Raw genomic sequence first — 20,505 nt, 5'->3', positions numbered from 1 at the left:
TACCAATCCTCGACTTTTACAAAATAGCCTCCAACACTCTACTCAGCAACAGGATTCAGTCTATCACAGTGCCATCTGTTTTGTCACCAAAGCCCCATATACCACCCACCACTGCGACATGTATGCTCTCGTTGGCTGGCCCTCGCTACATATTCGTCGCCAGACCCACTGGCTCCAGGTTATCATCTAGGTAAAACTCCGCCTTATCTCAGCTCACTGGTCACCATAACAACACTCCAGCAGGTATATCTCACTGGTCATCCCCAAAGCCAACACCTCTTTGGCTGCCTATCCTTCCAGTTCTCTGCTGCCAATGACTGGAATGAATTGCAAAAATTGCTGAAGTTGGAGACTCACTAACTTTAAGCATCAGCTGTCTGAGCAGTTTACCGATCGCTGCAGCTGTACATAGCCCTTCTGTAAATAGCCCATCCAACTACTTCATCCCCATATTGTTTTTATTAACTTTTTTGCACATCATCATCTGCACATCTATCACTCCAATGTTCATTTGCTAAATTGTAATTACTTCGCTACTATGGCCTATTTATTGCCTTACCTCCTTACTCCATTTGCACACATTGTATATAGATTTTTCTATTGTGTTATTGACTGTACATTTGTTTATGTGCAACTGTGTTGTTGTTTGTGTTGCACTGCTTTGCTTTATCTTGGCCAGGTCGCAGTTGTAAATGAGAACTTGTTCTCAACTGGCCTACCTGGTTAAATAAAGGTGAAATATATATATATTAAAAATACCCACTTTTATTCCATAGGCTGGGATCCGCACTATGCAGCTGTTGCAAGAGCGCATTTTTCACTACTTTAAGGTCTCAGAGCGAGTGACATCACCGATTTGAAACGCTATTAGCGCGCACCACCGCTAACTAACTAGCCATTTCACATCGGTTACATGTACATGAGCAAGTTGCCATAAACGTCTTCAACTAGTCACATGGAAATATTCATAGCCAGCTGAGTCCAAAGTTTCTTCAGGAATCTCCTTTTCTAGTTGTTTTCTTTTAAAATCTCAAATTGATAAAGGTTGTAATGCACTAATTCTCTTCACTCCAGACTCTTCAGGAGGGCCACTGTGCTCCAGATCTGACCCATCACACGACTCTTCAGGAGGGCCACTATGCTCCAGATCTGACCCATCACACGACTCTTCAGGAGGGAGGGACCCATCACACGACTCTTCAGGAGGGCCACTGTGCTCCAGATCTGACCCATCACACGACTCTTCAGGAGGGCCACTGTGCTCCAGATCTGACCCATCACACGACTCTTCAGGAGGGCCACTGTGCTCCAGATCTGACCCATCACACCACTCTTCAGGAGGGCCACTACGCTCCAGATCTGACCCATCACAACGACTCTTCAGGAGGGTCACTACGCCCCAGATCGACTTCTGTGCTCAGAGGTCCTTGATGAGGACCTACCCAATCACACCACTCTTATAATAAAACACAATGGGTCTTTATATACTCTTTGTCCCTGTCTGTGGGTGAATTATGAAACAATTAATGTATACAGGTGTACAAAAAATGGTGACGTCGATTTGTTTCTGCTATTGCTTGATCTATTTTAAAATGTAAGAATATGTTGCAGATCTAAACTTCCATTGTTGACTATGGAAACACAGAAATGTAATGAACACCGTTTTCAATTTCCAACTTTATTCTCTGCAATATTTTTTTTACAGTAGGTAATAAGCTGTAGTCATGTGGTCATTACCAGGTTATGACGGTATTAACTATGACCAGTAGGCTACATAATATAATGGTCACAATTATGACCAACTGGTCGTATTGTCGTCAGACAAATACGTAAAAACAACATCCTTTTCCAACCAGAATGAGCAGTCATAAAAATACGTCATACAATACGTCTTTTCAACCAGGTTTTGCCCACTGGGCAGGTGTTCAAAAACGCATATCAGACCGAGACCCTAATGTTTAATTCTTAAGTAGTTGTTTGTGAGTTTTAGTTTTTATAAAACGATCTCCCCGCAGAAGCGACAGTTAAAAACAGTTTGATTGCCATAGCAACAGCAGGGAGTGGTGATTTAAATACAGCAGTTCTGCAACATCTTTAATTGAGCCTCTCATTCTCCTTAATGACCGGCTTCAAAACGTTCCGGAAAGAGTAACTGTACAGGAAGCTGTGTAGGATACTGGACAACAGTTATGGGGGGGGGCTCAAACTAAAAAAGTGGTTTGCGATTTTATTCATACTGGTGATGCTGTGTTTGAGTTATGTGGTAGCAATATCAACAGTCTTATCTCTGGTATATCTTGGCATACATCATTCAAGACTAAGTTTAAATTGTGTAATGGACATATAATGTACAATGTCTCAGAAGCTCAGGGGAGTCTCAAGTTGGACTTAAATTACCTTGATTGCAGCCCATTTCTGTCAGCTATTAGCCAGACAAAACCTGCTGAGTTCAACACTAAATTGTGGCAAAATGTATCCCAAGCCAAGGATTTGTCCTCATTGTTAGGCTTTTTGATGTGTAATTTGTATAAATACTGTATATAGGTATAGATAGTAGGCTACACTGCATAATGAAACAATGTAAGCTAGTGTTTTGAAGGTGTGCTGACTATTATTTGGCATTAATAGACTGGTTTTACACACAACTTCCTATCCAAGCTGGGAGAGAGCATGAGGACACCTCATGTCAGGCAGGCTCAGATAGGCTATACAGAACAATTGAATTATTATAATTTTTTAATCAATTGATTGCCGATTAGTATTCTGTTGTACCGAAAATGTATTTGACCAATCTGCAATGTTTGAAATTCAAACTTTAATTACAGAACAAGTCATTACATTATTGCCGCCAGCCAGCAGTCTAAATCATGGCAGCCTTGTAACACCCTGTATAGCTTAGTGAAATGTTAGGCTTAACATGAGAAAATGACAACCAAATAGACCTAATAAACATATATTAGCTGAAGCAACGCTATAGGCTACATGCTCGGGCACCACAGAAACCCTATCATCAATTCCATCAGCCTGGTCTCAGAGAATTTTGTATTATTCTGTACGTAAATCTAAGGACACTCCGTTTCGTATGGTTACATAAGACAGATGGTTACTTGGCGTATAACGCGAATGTCTACCAACCCAAAGGTTGCGAGCTCAAATCTCATCGAGGAGATCTTTAGCATTTTAGCAACTTTTAACTACTTGCTACTTTGCAACTGCTTAGCAACTACCTAGCATGTTAGCTAACCCTTCTCCCAACCCTTTAAACTAACTCTTCAACTTAACCCTAACCCCTAGCCTAGCTAATGTTAGCCACCTAGCTAGAATTCTTAACTCGTTTTGCAATTTTTTTTACATTGTACGTCTGCAAATTCGTAACATATCATACTAAATGGAGTGTCTCGGATTTACATACAGAATAATACGAAATGCTCTGAGACCAGGTTGATTCGATCGGCCCGCTGCATAGACACGTCGCAATTTCAGCACCACAGACAGCAATCTGTAGTCTATACTTTGTGAATGGCTGTCTGGCTGACGCATTGGATTTTTATTTTAGGGAGGAGGGGGACGAACTCCGACCTTACAGGGGTCCAGAGAAACTGCCTTGTGCCAGCGCTGCGTGCAGCAAAACTACCTCTACTGCATGCAGATATAAACATGACATCCATGAGTTCATCTTGACTCTGGGAAAATCCTGAAGTATCCCTTTAAACCCAAATGTACTACCCCAGTGAAGATGAAGGTGACCTTTTTAATTAAAGAGTACTGCAGTGTTGAGGACATTTTTGGCGTGTTATGTACCTTTTTTGTAAGGCTCAGGATTTACAAAATGTTTTACCAAGATAAGCACCTCAACCTTTCAGAAACCTCTGGCAGCGCCAGCACACCTACAAACTACAAGGAAGTTGAAGTTCTTATGGTCAATGACGAAGTTTGTTGTTTTAGTCCAGGACGGTCATTCTCCGTTAACCACTTCCTTACAAACAGGAAGTCAGGTTTAGAGAACAGGAAGCAGTCTCTGTATCAACCATAGACATAGAATATGAATACATTATGTAATACAATATCTCTATGGTAACATCTCACATCTTCATAGAAACTACCCCATAATGATAAAGCCAACATCATCTGTACTAGAGTACAGTCACTGTTATCAAACCAAATGAATCATTCATCCCTTAGGACTTAGCTACAATAGAGTACTGTTTGAAATCCTCCTAAAACAAGACTGCCATCTTAGTCACAAATATGTCCACTCTCTCTGATTAGATTGGTTGCGTTCCCCTGCTCAGATGTTGCATGCATCAACCAATGGTTGCGTGCCACGTCATTGACTGTGCCGTCGGGCTCCAGATTGCTATAACATATGATGTGGTTGGCTGATACTTAAAATACCTATCCAGACGTCAGATAAGGCATGCGTCAGCAACACCTGGGCAGAGGAACGCGCCAATTAGAAGAACAGAGGTTTGGGGTGCTGGGTCCCGCCCTCCACAGCTGTCAGCTGGATATCACCAGGCATAAGTACCAAAAAAAGGCTTCTTGAGGTAGAAGATTCCCCCTAACCACAGATTTAGGTTCAGATACCCCCTACAGCCAATCCTAACCAATTGGGGGGGTGAGGAATATCTGACACCTGATCAGTGGTTATGGGCCAACTTCCCAGAGTGCTATGTTGGGGGTCCAGGTCTGCCCCCGTCGCCGCCCGAACCCCCAGGCCTGCCCCGTCCACCAGGGGCCTGAGATCTCATGCTGTGCCATGCCTTGACCAGTGGCTCCCTCTTCCTCCACATCAGCTTGTGGCCGTATGCTACATACCACCTGCAGGAGAGACAGTATGGATTATATTAATAACGGATGCTTTTAGTCAAAGCAACTTACAGTCATGCGTTTTACATATGGGTGGCCCTGGGAATCGAACCCATAATCTTGACGTTGCAAGTTCCAACTGAGCCATACAGGACATCTATATTACTTACGACTAAACTGAAATAGGACCACTATTTAATTTTTATTAATTACTATTAGAAATGTATTAAATTCAGTCTAATTAAGATGGCTTTAAATGAACACAAAACAACTAATCATGGATGATAATATGGAGATATCATGAATGAGGTGGCCAGTGTCATTGGGGAATTATGGTATTATTAGGTCTCTGGTGTCATAGGGATATTATGGTATTATAAGGTGTCTGGTGTCATAGGGATATTATGGTATTATAAGGTGTCTGGTGTCATAGGGGAAATTATGGTATTATAAGGTGTCTGGTGTCATAGGGGAATTATGGTATTATAAGGTGTCTGGTGTCATAGGGGAATTATGGTATTATAAGGTGCCTGGTGTCATAGGGGAATTATGGTATTATAAGGTGTCTGGTGTCATAGGGGAATTATGGTATTATAAGGTGCCTGGTGTCATAGGGGAATTATGGTATTATAAGGTGTCTGGTGTCATAGGGGTATTATGGTATTATAAGGTGTCTGGTGTCATAGTGGTATTATAAGGTGTCTGGTGTCATAGGGGTATTATGGTATTATATGGTGTCATAGGGGTATTATGGTATTATAAGGTGTCTGGTGTCATAGGGGAATTATGGTATTATAAGGTGTCCGGTGTCATAGGGGAATTATGGTATTATAAGGTGTCCGGTGTCATAGGGGAATTATGGTATTATAAGGTGTCTGGTGTCATAGGGGTATTATATGGTGTCATAGGGGTATTATGGTATTATAAGGTGTCTGGTGTCATAGGGGAATTATGGTATTATAAGGTGTCTGGTGTCATAGTGGTATTATGGTATTATAAGGTGTCTGGTGTCATAGGGGTATTATGGTATTATAAGGTGTCTGGTGTCATAGGGGTATTATGGTATTATAAGGTGTCTGGTGTCATAGGGGAATTATGGTATTATAAGGTGTCTGGTGTCATAGGGGTATTATGGTATTATAAGGTGTCTGGTGTCATAGGGGTATTATGGTATTATAAGGTGTCTGGTGTCATAGGGGAATTATGGTATTATAAGGTGTCCGGTGTCATAGGGGAATTATGGTATTATAAGGTGTCTGGTGTCATAGGGGTATTATGAGGCTCTATCTAATTTGACCAGATCTAGATCCTAAAAGGTCCAGAAATCTCTGTCTTAACAGTCTTTGAATGTGCAACTATTTGTGTAAATTGTTGTCGTAATTGAAAAAGGATACAAAACCTATGTAACAGTCAAACAGAAATCGCATTTTCACCATCTCTCACTTGTGGATATGAATCACCTCACTAATATTGGCTTGGGGATACGGCTATGCATTATATGTGAAATCAGTTGCTTAACAGATATTTTACAGATATGCCATTTGGGCTCTGGTGAGTCCAGTCGCCCATTTCTGCAGTGATCAAACACTCACACTCCGAAGAGGGCTCCTCCAAGGTGAGCCGCATGATCAAACAGCCTCCATCCCATAATGAGCCCCGCTGCATCCATGGCAACGATCGCTTTCAAGGCCTAAAAAAAAGAGCAATGCGCGCGGTAAGACTCTGCCTCCCCACAACCCTACAGATGTTTATACACACTTTGAATTACAACGAATAGACGTGTTGAGTGCAGATTAACTATGTTATATACACTGCTTTGCTTGACGTGGTCATACACAGGCACCCCTGCCACAAACACATCACATCACTCACGTTGCCTGCAGTGAAGCTGACCATGGGCAGCAGGATGATTCCCAGTTTGGCCTCGGGCATCTTGGTGCAGACCGCGGCCAGGACCGTCATGATGGCCCCCGACTGGAAGTCAAATCACAGGAAGTGACGTCAGAACCAGGATCAGGAAGTGACATCAGAGCCAGGACCGACCGCGGTAATAAACAGAGGAGACGTGAGTAATGTTGGTTATCACTAAACCACCAACTCCCATTTTAATCATAACAGCAATGTAATAATGTGTGTATGTTTCCTGGCTTAAAGAAATCACAGTACGATATTCTTTGGTCCTACAGTAATGAACAAGTGGACAGTATTGTATAGTAAAGTGTACCACAAATGGGGGACATGTGAGGACTCTTACCGCCCCAAGAGAGGGATGCAGGCGTCCCGTGCTGGTCTTACACAAGTAGCTCACCATAGTGGAGATCACACCTGACAATGTAGAGAGATGAGAGTCAACAGCAGTCTCTGAAAATAACCTAACATATACACTCAAACACACGCAAATGAACAGACATCACACACACACACAGACTATGTAGGCTGGTACCAGCAGAGAGATAGACAGCGAGGAACTGCTCCTTCCCCAGGAGAGAGACGATGCTGGAGGAGAAGGTCCACAGGACGTACATGTTGGCCGCCATGTGGATTATAGAGTAATGGCTGAAGGTGGAGAGGAGCATGGGAAGGCACCGCGTCTCTGTGAGGAAGAGGAAGGGAGAAGCGAGTCAGTCTTATCATTGAGCAAAATTAAAATGGAGGCTAACAGTATTTTTTTTGCACAGATCTGCTCTTTCTCTCCAGGATAATGTATCCCCTGATGTGTGTTGATAATGCAGGCTTTCAGACTGAAGTCCAGGAGAACTATAGGGAGGAGAGAGTGTGACTACAAATCACTGTAGAGTTGGGAGGGATTTCTAAAATCGACCAAAAATAACAACATTATTCAGCTGCATTGAAATGACTCAACCCCAACGGGCCACCACCACACTCACACACAGAAACAGTACTTACTGGAGGCTGGGTTGGCAGTAAAGTACTTGACCATGAATCGTTGCATGGAGGGTATTCGCCAACAGCAGAGCACCACAGCATTGACCGCTATGATCCCTATCACAGAGATATGATGTGAACAAAGGGTTAGAGGGTATTAAAAAAGGTAGCTAACAGAGAACGGGGCACATCTGGACAGAGAGAACACTTATGGATATAGGCTAGCACAGGGTCATGTTTTGGTAGGCAACGAAATGTAAGAAAACGATGTCAAACGTTTACTATCTGAACATGTCCCAATAAGAAACGTTCATTATCATTTTTCGTTCTACGCTGTGTCCTAATGAACACTACCTTGATTCCATGTCATGATGCAACTAAATTTCAACTCATGCTTTGAACATTTATGCCTTTGCTGGTCCTAAGGCAGCCTCTCTATCTTGTTGACCGTAATACCCTCAATTCAGGCACCAGCCGCCACAGTGTGTGCAAGCTTTTGCGTCCATCCCTGCTCCAACACACTACAAATCAACTAATCATGGCCTTTAAAATTTAAACCATAGTCCACTTTAAATTAGGAGTGTTAGAGCTGGGCTGGAATGGCATCTGAAGCACACACTGTGGTCCTCCTGGGCCGTAGTCGCCCATTCCTCCCCGTTATCCATCACCCTTTCAGGGATCCTTACCAGTGGCCATCTGCTGACCCTCAGTCAGGCTGCTCCAGAAATCGTCTACAAAGGACATGAGCAGGATGACCTGTTTCTGGAAGTCTGTTAGCTGGTTCCACCAGTTGTGCCAGTATGTCATGTTTTGTGATGCCTTAGGATCCAAATACAAGAGGAGACACACATTTGTCATTTTCATGGTTCGTACAGACAGTGGCAAGTCAAATTCAAGGACTTTCAAATACATTTTCAAGGACCATCAATTTATTAAATGTTCCCATTATGCAATTGTTTCTAGTCGCCACAGATGGCAGTATATCACCACAAACAAAAAAAAAAGTTTACTATTCATCACTACCTAACAAGTTCTACCCAATAACAGTGGTGGAAAAAGTCCCCAAGCCTCATTCCTGAGTAAAAGTAAAGATAACATAAAATGACTCAAGTAAAAGTGAGAGTCACCCAGTAAAAAAAGTCAGCAAGCGCAGGAAAAAGCCAGCAGGAAAAGGCCCCCAAGCATCATACTTGAGTAAAAGGACCTTAACATAAAATGACTCAAGTGAAAGTGACAGTCACCCAGTAAAATACTACTTGAGTAAAAGTCTACAAGTATTTGGTTTTAGATATACTTATGTATCAAAACATATATTTGCTCAAATATACTTAAGTATAAAAAATAAAAGTATAAATCATTTCAAATTCTTTATTATGCAAATCAGACTGCACCATTTTATTTGTCTTTACATTTACGGATAGCCAGAGGCACACTCCAATACTCCGACGTAATTTACAAACGAAGTGTGTGTTTAGTGAGTCAACCAGATCAGAGGCAGCAAGGAAGTTCTCTTGATAAGTGCGTGAATTGGACCATTTTCCTGTCCTGCTAAGCATTCAAAATGTAGCGAGAACTTCTGGGTGTCAGGGAAAATGTATGGAGTGAAAAAGTACATTATTTTCTTAAAGGAATGTAGTGAATTAAAAGTTGTCCAAAATATAAATAGTAAAGATCAGATAGTCTGAAAAAATGATTTATGTAGTACTTTAAAGTATTTTTACTTAAGTACTTTACACCACTGCTCAATAATACGTGTTTCACTTCATATATGAGTGGTAAGTCAGGACTGATGATGTTGACTGATTTCCTCATATGAACTGTAACTCAGTAAAATCTTTGAAATTGTTGCATGTTGCGTTTATATTTTTGTTCAGTGTACATATTAAATTGTCTTAATAGTCTTAAAATTTCACTACATTTTAGGTCCCACAGGCTGTCCCAACACATAATGACATGAAAGTGAATTCTGACAGTATAAAATGTATCTTAGTTGACTCTGAAATGTTGTGTTCTATACCCATTTGATGAGAAACAAGTTAATGTGTTTGATAAGATTAAAGATTCTCTCAGGGGACCCTATTTAAATTTTAGGGGACCCCACATGGGTCCTGGCCCCCTAGTTTGGGAACCACTGTACTACTAACTTGTCTCCCTGCTGGCTTCAATGCTTCCTCTCTCTGTGTATCTCCTTTGCTTCCTTCATTGCAGCCTGACTCACCACTGTCTTGTCTCACTACTCTCTATTTTGTTATGAGAACTTCTAGCAGCCCATCTTTCAATTATAGCTATCTTAATTTCAGTCAACTGCTCCTGCTGAGGTCAGGCTCCGTTCACCGTTAGCTTCCAACTTCATCCTTCTAGCCAGCTAGTTATAGCTAGTTAGCTGGCTAAAAGACAGAGCCCTTGAGCAAGCTAGACATCTGACTGAAATATCAGCCACTATTTACCAGTTGTAGGGGGAGGGGTTGTTTGAAGGATGTCTGTTGAGACGGCAGGAGTCGAGGGATGTTAAAATAATTCCCATTGTCAGCGGCGTCTCTCTGCTACTTGCCCACTGTAGGTCTGGGCTGAGGTAGTTCATTTCACCTCTTGACCTATGTATGTCGTGGGCCGAGTTTCCCTTTGGACAGAGTGGAGAATGAAGGTGCTGCTCGAAATAAAGAAAATCCGGGGGGAGCAGGCGAACATAACGAGAATACATGAATCATTCGTAGAGGTAGGGGGATGCAACTAGAAGTCAGCTCCAGAATCCTTCTGAGCGATGATCAACACTGGGAAAGCAATAATAAGTGGATAAACGATAATGAACAAAAGAAAAGAAAAGGTGATTAAACGCTATTTCACAAATAAAAAGGTGCGTAAACGACGTTCACCCTCCAACTACATCCCTGGTTGGTTCTGGCAAAACCCATTCATAAACATCAATATCCTGCCAGGCAGGTTTGAATCTATGGGGCCTGGTGAGTGGCACAGTGGTCTAAGGCACTGCATCGACAGTGCCTTAGACCACTGTCTAGAGGTCCAGGCTCTGGATCTCTAGAGGTCCAGGCTCTGTCGTGACCAGGAGACTCATGGGGCAGTGCACAATTGGCCCAGCATCGTCCGGGTTAGGGGAGGGTTTGGCCGGCAGGGATGTTCTTGTCCCATCGCACACTAGCGACTCCTGTGGCGGGCCGGGCGCAATGCACACTGACACGGTCACCAGGTGTATGGTGTTTCCTCCGACACATTGGTGCAGCTGGCTTCTGGGTTAAACGAACAGTGTGTCAAGAAGCAGTTCGGCTTGGTTGGATCGTGTTTCGGAGGACGCATAGCTCTCGACCTTCGCCTATCCCAAGTCTGTACGGGAGTTGCAGCGAAGGGACAAGACTATAACTTGGGGAGAAATGGGGGTAAAAGTTTTTGTTTTTTTTTAAGACGAGAAAACAATATTGGAATCTACATTTGCCCAACATTCTAGCTATCGATGTGACGTTTTGGCGGCACCTAATCAGTCAGTTCTGTACCTGCCTGGTTGAGTGGAAGTGTGGGGGGAATGAGCACGCCTGGCAACCCAACACATGAGGAAATAAAACTCAGTAATCTGCCTGTAAATTAATTAGCAAAACCACTAAATTGTTCTAATATTTTCCAAATTAACATATTTGACCATTTTCTGTTCTCCTCTTTTAATTCAAGTACTTTTCAAGTACCAACTTGAGAAAATGTCAAATTTGAGGTATTTAAGTTCCAAATTCAAGCACCTCAAGCATCCTGTACAAAACCCTGCATTTTGTCACACAAATAATACATCTCCATCACACCCTTACCTTTCCGTTTTTCTCCTGCTCAGCCTCGTCCTTGGCCGTCTTCACTCGTGACTTCAAGGACTCGTATTGCAAGATGGCGGCCGCACCAAAGGAGCACCCTGTAAACTAACATGGAGTCAGACAAGCTTACCTTCCTTTTTCTTGGACTGCGCGCCGTGCAGCTTAGTTCACTGGATAAACATTTACTTGTAAGTTACTTCTTATGGCTGGGGGCAGTATTGAGTAGCTTGGATGAATAAGGTGCCCAGAGTAAACTGCCTGCTACTCAGGCCCAGAAGCTAAGATATGCATATTATTAGTAGATTTGGATAGAAAACACTCCGAAGTTTCTAAAATTGTTTAATGATGTCTGTGAGTATAACAGAACTCACATGGCAGGCAAACACTTGAGAAAAAATTCAACCAGGAAGTGGGAAATCTGAGGTTTGTAGGTTTTCAAGTCTTTGCCTATCCAATATACAGTGTAAAATTTGGTGCGATTGCACTTCCTAAGGCTTCCACTCGATGTCAACAGTCTTTAGAACCTTGTTTCAGGCTTCTACTGTGAAGGGGGAGAGAATAAGAGCTGTTTGAGTCAGGTGTCTGGCAGAATGCCATGAGCTCAGTCTCGCCGAGAGTTAGCTGCGGTCCTTTCTAAAGACAAAGGATTTGTCCGGTTGGAATATTATTGAAGATTTATGATAAAAACATCCTAAAGATGGATTCTATACATCGTTTGACATGAACTGTAATGGAACTGTTGACTGTACTAAGTGCCTGCGCCGTGTAAATTTGGATTTGTGAACTAAACGCGCAAACAAAAAGGAGGTATTTGGACATAAATGATGGACTTTATCGAACAAAACAAACATTTATTGTGGAACTGGGATTCCTGGGAGTGCATTCCGATGATGATCAAAGGTAAGTGAATATTTATAATGCTATTTCTGACTTCTATTGACTCCACAACATGGCAAGTATCTGTATGACTTGTTTTGGTGCCTGAGCACTGTAATCAGATTATTGCATGGAGTGCTTTTTTTTTATCTGACAAAGCGGTTTCATTAAGGAGAAGTTTATCTTTAATACCATGCATAACACGTGTATCTTTTATCAATGTTTATTATGACTATTTCTGTAAATTGATGTGGCTCTCTGAAAAATCACTGGATGTTTTGGAAGCAAAACATTACTGAACATAACGCGCCAATGTAACATTTTTGGATATAAATATGAACTTTATCGAACAAAACATACATGTATTGAGTAGCATGAAGTCCTATGAATGTCATCTAATGAAGATCATCAAAGGTTAGTGATTCATTTTCTCTATTTTTGTTTTTTGTGACTCCTCTCTTTGGCTGGAAAAATGGCTGTGTTTTTCTGTGACTAGGTGCTGACCTAACATAATCGCATGCTATGCTTTCGTCGTGAAGCCTTTTTGAAATCAGACACTGTGGTGGGATTAACAACAAGTTTATCTTTAAAATGGTGTTTAATACTTGTATGTTTGAGGAATTTTAATTATGAGATTTTGGTTGTTTGAATTTGGCGCCCTGAAGCTTTCACTGGCTGTTGTCATATCGATCCCGTTAACGGGATTTCAGCTGTAAGAAGTTTTAAAGACATTGAGTTGCATATACAATGAAGTCGGAAGTTTACGTACACTAGCCAAATACATTTTTCACAATTCCTGACATTTAATCCTAGTTTTAGGTCTGTTTTAGGTCAGTTAGGATCAACACTTTATTTTAAGAATGTGAAATGTCAGAATAACAGTAGAGAGAATGATTTATTTCAGCTTTTTATTTATTTCATGACATTCCCAGTGGGTCAGAAGTTTACATACACTCAATTAGTATTTGGTAGCAATGCCTTTAAATTGTTTAACTTGGATCAAACGTTTTGGGTAGCCTTCCACAAGCTTTCCACAATAAGTTGGGTGAATTTTGGCCCATTCCTCCAGACAGAGCTGGTGTAACTGAGTCAGGTTTGTAGGCCTCCTTGCTCACACACACTTCTTCAGTTCTGACCACATATTTTCTATAGGATTGAGGTCAGGGCTTTGTGATGGCCACTCCAATATCTTGACTTTGTTGTCCTTAAGCCATTTTGCCATAACTTTGGAAGTATGCTTGGGGTCATTGTCCATTTGCGACCAAGCTTTAACCTCCTGACTGATGTCTTGAGATGTTTCTTCAATATAACCACATCATTTTTCCCCCTCATGATGCCATCTATTTTGTGAAGTGCATCAGTTGCTCCTGCAGCAAAGCACCCCCACAACATGATGCTGCCACCCTCGTGCTTCACGGTTGGGATGGTGTTCTTCGGCTTGCAAGCCTCCCCCTTTTTCCTCCAAAGATAACGGTGGTCACTATGGCCAAACAGTCCTATTTTTGTTTCATCAGACCAGAGGACATTTCTCCAAAAAGTATGATCTTTGTCTCCATGTGCAGTTGCAAATCGTAGTCTGGCATTTTTATGGCGGTTTTGGAGCAGCGGCTTCTTCCTTGCTGAACGGCCTTTCAGGTTATGTTGATATAGGACTTGTTTTACTGTGGATAAAGATACTTTTGTACCCGTTTCCTCCAGCATCATCACAAGGTCCTTTGCTGTTGTTCTGGGATTGATTTGCACTTTTCGCACCAAAGTACGTTCATCTCTAGGAGACAGAAGGAGTCTCCTTCCTGAGCGGTATGGCAGCTGCGTGGTCCCATGGTGTTTATACTTGCGTACTATTGTTTGTACAGATGAATGTGGTACCTTCAGCCATTTGGAAATTGCTCCCAAGGACGAACCAGACTTTTGGAGGTCTACAATTTTTGGGGATTTCCCATGATGTCAATCAAAATACATCTACAGGTATACCTCCAATTGACTCAAATTATGTAAATTAGCCTATCAGAAGCTTCTAAAGCCATGACATCATTTTTGGGAATTTTCCAAGCTGTTTAAAGGCAGAGTCAACTTAGTTATTGTAAACTTCTGACCCACTGGAATTGTGATACAGTGAATTATAAGTTAAATAATCTGTCTGTAAACAATTATTGGAAAAATGACTTGTGTCATGCACAAAGTAGGTGTCCTAACCGACTTCCCAAAACTATAGTTTGTTAACAAGAAATTTGCGGAGTGGTTTAAAAAAACGAGTTTTAATGACTCCAACCTAAGTGAAATGTAAACTTCCCGACTTCAATTGTATATGATTCTATATGTTAAATATGAATACTCAATGAATACATATGAATGAAAACTATAGAACAGTGACTTCCCATATGAAACATTTTGGGGAATAAAAAAGGCTAGAACCTACCCCTATTGTGAACATAAAGGGCTTGAACAGCTTTCCAGTACGCCTGGGGGCCGCGCCAGGGGGTGGGGGTCCTGATTTAAGGGGCACCGCTTTCCGAGACACCACCGCATCGGCAGCCTCAGAGGGGGGAGGGCCTGTTTCTTCTGGGATGCCCCGGTCCCTCTTCCATGTCTCTGGTTTCCTTGCTTCTTTCCGGAAACCACACCTCTGCTGGGGGTGGAGGGTGAACCTTTAGAAGGGTACACAGGAAGACAACTTGTTAACACACATTGGTTTGGAACAGATGATCCATAGATCTACAGATTATGCGGATGTGTGGATGTTTTCATTAATCTTTTCCTTGGTTTCATCCAGATGAGTAGGTCACAGCTCATCGAACGCTGACAAAATGCGTTTTGCAAGAATACTATATCTCGTTGTACTTCAGGTCTCTACTGCTGATGCACCCTCTTGACCTTAACACTGGCCACTCCCCCGTTTGGTAAGTTCCTGGCAGCCACAATGCGGATGAACGTTAAGACCTAGGGAAATAGTAATGGCGTCTTTTTGTAGGCACTAACTCTGCCATGGTTTGTTGGACAAAGCCTATGGGGAAATGAATGCCGTTTTTGTAGGGTTTTTGGATAAACACTGAGAATAATGTTTATGGTAAAACGAGTAACGTCTGTGGTGCACACAGGCTTAGGAGATCTTATACATTTTGTTCTATGACATCAGCTAATATTATTTTTTGTGAATTTTGAAGCATTTATGTCATCAAAACAACATAATTCATAAAAGGTTAACTGACTGATATTTTTTTTTAAACAAAATCTCATACAACAAAACATCTTCAGCGTTTATCCCAAAACATTTTCCCCCATACGGATGGCTGAACGAACCAGAGGTAACTCATTTCCGGGTTTTGGAACTACCAGCTGTGAGCTCTATAGCTGAGGTGCAAAAAGATGGCGGCCCCATGCACTTACCACAAATTCCTAGTTTTACCAAGTTTGCCGTATTGTGCATTTCTCTCCGTTACTCTTATTTTGTATGTTAATTAGTAGAGTATACATGATGCCAATTTTATCTTCAAGACGCCAATAATTTCATCTATAAGTCTTTGCTAGGTAAAGCCCCACCTTATCTCAGCTCACTGGTCATCATAGCAACACTCACCCGTAGCACGCGCTCCAGCTGGTACATTGCACTGGTCATCCCCAAAGCCAAAACTTACATTGGCCGCCTTTCCTTCTAGTTCTCTGATGCCAATGACTGGACCAAATTCTCTGAAGCTGGAGTCTTATATCGCCCTCTAACTTTAAGCATCAGCTGTCTGAGCAGCTTACTGATCACTGTACCTGTACAGAGCCAATCTGTAAATAGCACACCCGACTACCGCATCCCCATATTATTACTTACCCTCTTGCTCTTTTGCACCGCAGTATCTCTACTTGCACATTATCATCTGCACATCTATCACTCCAGTATTAATGCTAAATTGTACATATTTTCGCAACTAGGGCCTATTTATTGCCTACCTCCCTACTCTTCTGCATTTGCACACACTGTACATAAATAGAAAAATCTTTATTTTGTGTTATTGACTGTACGTTTGTTTATGTGTAACTCTGGGTTGTTTTTGTCGCACTGCTTTGCTTTATCTTGGCCAGGTCGCAGTTGTAAATGAGAACTTGTTCTCAACTGGCCTACCTGCTGAAATAAACTAAAAGAATTTGAAAACATTTTAAAAAACAGTTTAAAAACTGGGTGGATAGTGCTAAAACAAGGACATCATATCTGAATTCTGTCAGTTTTTTGCACGTTCACCATGGAGTGGTGAGGAGGATTGTATAACTAACAAAAGAGTTTTGAAGTTGAGGGTGCAGTATTTCTGAAGTTTGGCTATGAGGACAAAAACTAGCATAGTTTAGCCAGGGAAAACGAGCTAAGGCCTACTGTGCATGTGCACCAGCTGGACTAATTCAGGAGATGGATAGTCTTCTTTGGTATAATGGTGTTCCCAACAACTATGTTATGCTAACTAGCTAGCAAGAGGTTGCATAGCAACAGCATCAACTTCCGGTAGACAGGCAAAGAGCTAGTACGCTCAACTGAAGGCATACTGTTTGTTTACGGTATACTAAAATCAACTAATAGTATGTAGTATACAGTATGTTAGTATTCGAACACAGCTTCCGTGTCTGGAAGCGAATTCACCATTCATATTCTGGTTTCAGATTAATTGAAGCATCGTTTTAAGCTTTGTTTTTTACAATTGACAGTTACAGCTGATTTCGGGATTGTATATCGATTTGCTCACCTTAAATAATTATTCTCTGAATTGTTTAATCAAACTTTTCGTCGCCATCTCCTGATATCAAGCCATAAAAACTACAATCCATCTCCGTCCGAGTGTGAGGTAAGGGAAGAGTGGAAATGGTGGAAGCAGAAGTATCGTTTGAAGCTGAAAGCATGTCGAGTACAGTTGTTGAGAAAGATGAGTGGACAACAGTGAAGTCCAAGAATGGAACAAAAATCAAGTGATCTGGAGACACTTATTGTGAAGATAGATTTTGTAGCATTTATAGCCACAGTTATTAATTGTACTGCACACGAGTCGAATAAACAACATTTCTGCAGCCAATAAGCTTTTGGGCCTCCAAGACTTCACAGGCAGAAGCACTGCAGAGACTTATTTTATTACATTTTTTCACTACAATTACTACTGTCGTCAGGAAATGTCCCGCCATCACAAAATCCTTCTGAGCCTGTGTAGGCACCTGATTTGAATTTTGTAATTGATAGTTTGAATTGATAAAAAAAAAATCTACTATAATTATAATAATATGTTGTATTTTTTTGACCCTACATTTTTTCCTTTTGGGATCTTTATTACCCACCTGTACAGTAGGTGGTGGACAAACTGTATGATATATATAATTTATCAATTCAAACTATCAATAACAAAATTCAAATCAGCCTACTTTTCTGTTTTAATCAGGTACACAGGCTCAGAAGGATTTTGTGATGGCGGGAGTCATTACTTTATTACATTGCTCAACATTTGTCCTAATTAGTTAAAGCAATGATTTTGTATCCGCTCTCGTTGTACTTCGGCTGAATATTTTCCACCATTTTCTTCAAATCTGAAAACGATGTGAAGCCACGCCCATAATGCTGAAGAATTGCATTATGGGCCTTTTAAAGTATGGAAATAGTGTCCTCTGATTGTATACTTCATATTTTGGCAAATGTAGTACGACATCTGGGAACTGCTGGCATACTAACTATATCCATACTATGACAAATAAGCATACTATATACACAATTCACAAATAGTATGGTTAGTATCAGCATTCAACACAGCTGGAGACTCCTCCTCACCACTATTGCATTCTCCTTGTGTTCTCTCTCCTTCTCAAAACCCATTGGAGGAGAAAGTCAGAGGGGCGGGATCTCTGGCTTTCTCATCCAATGGGTTTTGAGAAAGAGAGAGGAAGGGAGGTGTATGCAATTGAGATCCTTCTCTAGCCTATGTTGCAGATATTTCTTTGCGGTTTACCATTAATTTATTCCTCAATAGCGTGGATACATAATAATAGCGTTGTGACGGACTAGGCCTATTTTGCAAAGCAATAGCCAAACTTTCCATGCCAAATACAGTGAAGTATCGTTATGCTGAATAGATTTGAATGCGACTGTCATTGGGCTTGTTCGACATCAGTCGACAGTGTAGGAGACTGCCGACTGAATTATCTACAAATCACCACGCATCATAAATAACTACTCTGTGTGTGTAGGTCAGTCAGTCAGTGACCATTTACCCATTATTCATCATGGATTTGATGCTCTCGAACACGGCCAGTGTCATTCTAAATAAATGACGAGACAACCGTACGGCTTTGATATTGAACAAAGCTACAATTGTAGCAATAGTATTTACACACTTAACTGCCGCAATTAATGCAGTAAAGTTATCTAAAAATTACAGTCAGAAGATGCTTAGGTAACCAGTGCAACAACCAATGTCGTAACTTCGTCGTTGTTCGCAACAATGTTCCAACGTGAATATATCGCGCAACCGGGTCTCTCCATTGCTCACCTGCTACCTCTCGAAACTGTGGAGACAGAATTTATACATTCTGTTTTGGTCCATTTGACAAAATATCCTCTCCACGCCATGTTTATGACCCCAACCGAACGTCGCACAACGGTCACTGCCGGGTTGGGATAAAGATTCTATGCTTACCGAGATTACAGACACAGTCTAGCCTACATTCGACCGTAGCGGAGAAGGGTAGGTTATCTTAGAATTCTAGAATATCTTCGTTCGGATTCAGTGCTGAGTAAATTGGTCTATCTTGAACAGAGAGCTACACTTTACAGTATAATTCATTTCCTGCGTGTAGAAATAATATATTTGCAAATGTGAAATCTTTGTGCATTTCCCCCAAAACATAGGAAAACAGAACTGAGAGTAGTAGACTGTCTTACCACCTCATGTTAGTAATATTTATAATATTTTACTGCCCCCTAGTGGGAAATGTTCTAACAACTGTGCAATATCTGGCTGAGGACCAAAGATATGTGAGAAAGAGAGAGGGGGGGACGAAGGGAAAATGTATAGGCTTTATTCATAGGATCACCAGGAGAGGAGTGTTGTCTCGACTTAGATGAGGTTAAGAGTATCGACCGCCCTGGGCTTGATTATTGCCACCTGGACAGACTCCACAAAGTTTTCACAAAGCTTGCCAAAGATCCCAGAAATAGGTAGGCGAAAGAAGGTGGAATTTACCTCTTGAATAGCTGCACTGCAGTCTTTGAAAAAAGGAACTGCCCCACACCATTGTGCTGCCCCACAACTTGCACATCACATGCTTGACTTGCTCAGAGCTTGTTACTGTAACTAACTGTACATTTCATCCTTTCACTCCTTTAATGTACCCCATTTAGTATTAGTTTGTTGTAGACAGGAAAGAGAATAGGGAGAGAACAAGAACACAGGAAAGAGAATAGGGAGAGAACAAGAACAGGAAAGATAATAGGGAGAGAACAAGAACACAGGAAAGAGAATAGGGAGAGAACAAGAACACAGGAAAGAGAATAGGGAGAGAACAAGAACAAAAACACAGGAAAGAAAGACGAGAGGAGTTGATGTTGGAACGTTGTTGTGTTTGGAAACGAATCGGACAGATACAAAAGAGAAAGTGAGATACTTTAGGACAGAGACAGTGAGAGAGGAAAATGAAAAACAGAACGCGAGGGGTAGCGAGAGATAGAGTCTAACTTTGCCAGAGAGTGTAAACCCCAAGGACACGCTGCCAAGTTAGATGATATTCTGCAGGTCTAGGTCTGAAGAGAGGAGAGGGGAAGAGAGGGAAAGAGGAGAGAAGGTACAGGGGAGGAGAAACGACAGAAAGAGTGGAGAAGTCAAGATGGAAAGGAGAAGAAGAAAAGAACAGAGGGGAGAGGCATAAATATTTGAGAGGCCCCAGAAGTAGACTTAGGTAAAAACTGTTGGTGGTTTAGGGTTGGCTGTTAAACTCTATTAAGCATGCATGATTACATTAGTGCAATGGTTGTCAAACCTCTCCTCGGGGACCCCCGGGCCATTCCATGTATTTGATCTATTCTACAGCTATTCTGATTCAACTTGGCAACTAATCAGCAAGCCCTTCAATAGGTGAATCAGGTGAGCTCATCCAGAGGTACAACAAAATTGTG

At 41.5% G+C, this 20,505-nt stretch overlaps 1 protein-coding gene across 2 annotated transcripts; it reads right to left on the bottom strand.

The window, feature by feature from the left end:
• Nucleotides 1-1,662: 1,662 nt before the first annotated feature.
• On the bottom strand, nt 1,663-19,007 carry LOC139375842 (presenilin associated, rhomboid-like a). Of its 2 annotated transcripts, none has more exons than XM_071117755.1 (10): nt 18,884-19,007; nt 14,800-15,028; nt 11,505-11,609; nt 8,382-8,514; nt 7,717-7,812; nt 7,253-7,402; nt 7,064-7,134; nt 6,682-6,783; nt 6,402-6,499; nt 1,663-4,821 (listed from the first exon to the last, which is right to left on the bottom strand). In XM_071117755.1, exons 1-10 carry the CDS (start codon nt 18,961-18,963, stop codon nt 4,671-4,673), a joined length of 1,215 nt encoding a protein of 404 aa, XP_070973856.1. In that variant the 5' UTR covers nt 18,964-19,007; the 3' UTR covers nt 1,663-4,670. The 2 variants fall into 2 exon arrangements, with proteins under 2 accessions (XP_070973856.1, XP_070973855.1); XM_071117754.1 differs by having other exon boundaries at nt 7,238-7,402; nt 18,884-18,994.
• Between the last annotated feature and the right edge of the window lie 1,498 nt (nt 19,008-20,505).

This window comes from Oncorhynchus clarkii, chromosome 20, assembly GCF_045791955.1.
Source record: "Oncorhynchus clarkii lewisi isolate Uvic-CL-2024 chromosome 20, UVic_Ocla_1.0, whole genome shotgun sequence".
Taxonomy (NCBI): Eukaryota; Metazoa; Chordata; class Actinopteri; order Salmoniformes; family Salmonidae; genus Oncorhynchus; species Oncorhynchus clarkii.
Note: the sequence above shows the minus strand (reverse complement) of the source record. Positions and strands in the feature narration are given on the sequence as shown.

Excerpts from the sequence above, each read along its gene's own strand:
- LOC139375842 (XM_071117754.1), bottom strand. The coding sequence starts at position 18,963 with ATGGCGTGGAGAGGATATTTTGTCAAATGGACCAAAACAGAATGTATA. Across the intron at positions 15,029-18,883 it reads ACAGTTTCGAGAGGTAGCAG|GTTCACCCTCCACCCCCAGC; the intron begins GTGAGCAATGGA and ends ACCCTTCTAAAG. Across the intron at positions 7,813-8,381 it reads GGGTCAGCAGATGGCCACTG|GGATCATAGCGGTCAATGCT; the intron begins GTAAGGATCCCT and ends TCTCTGTGATAG.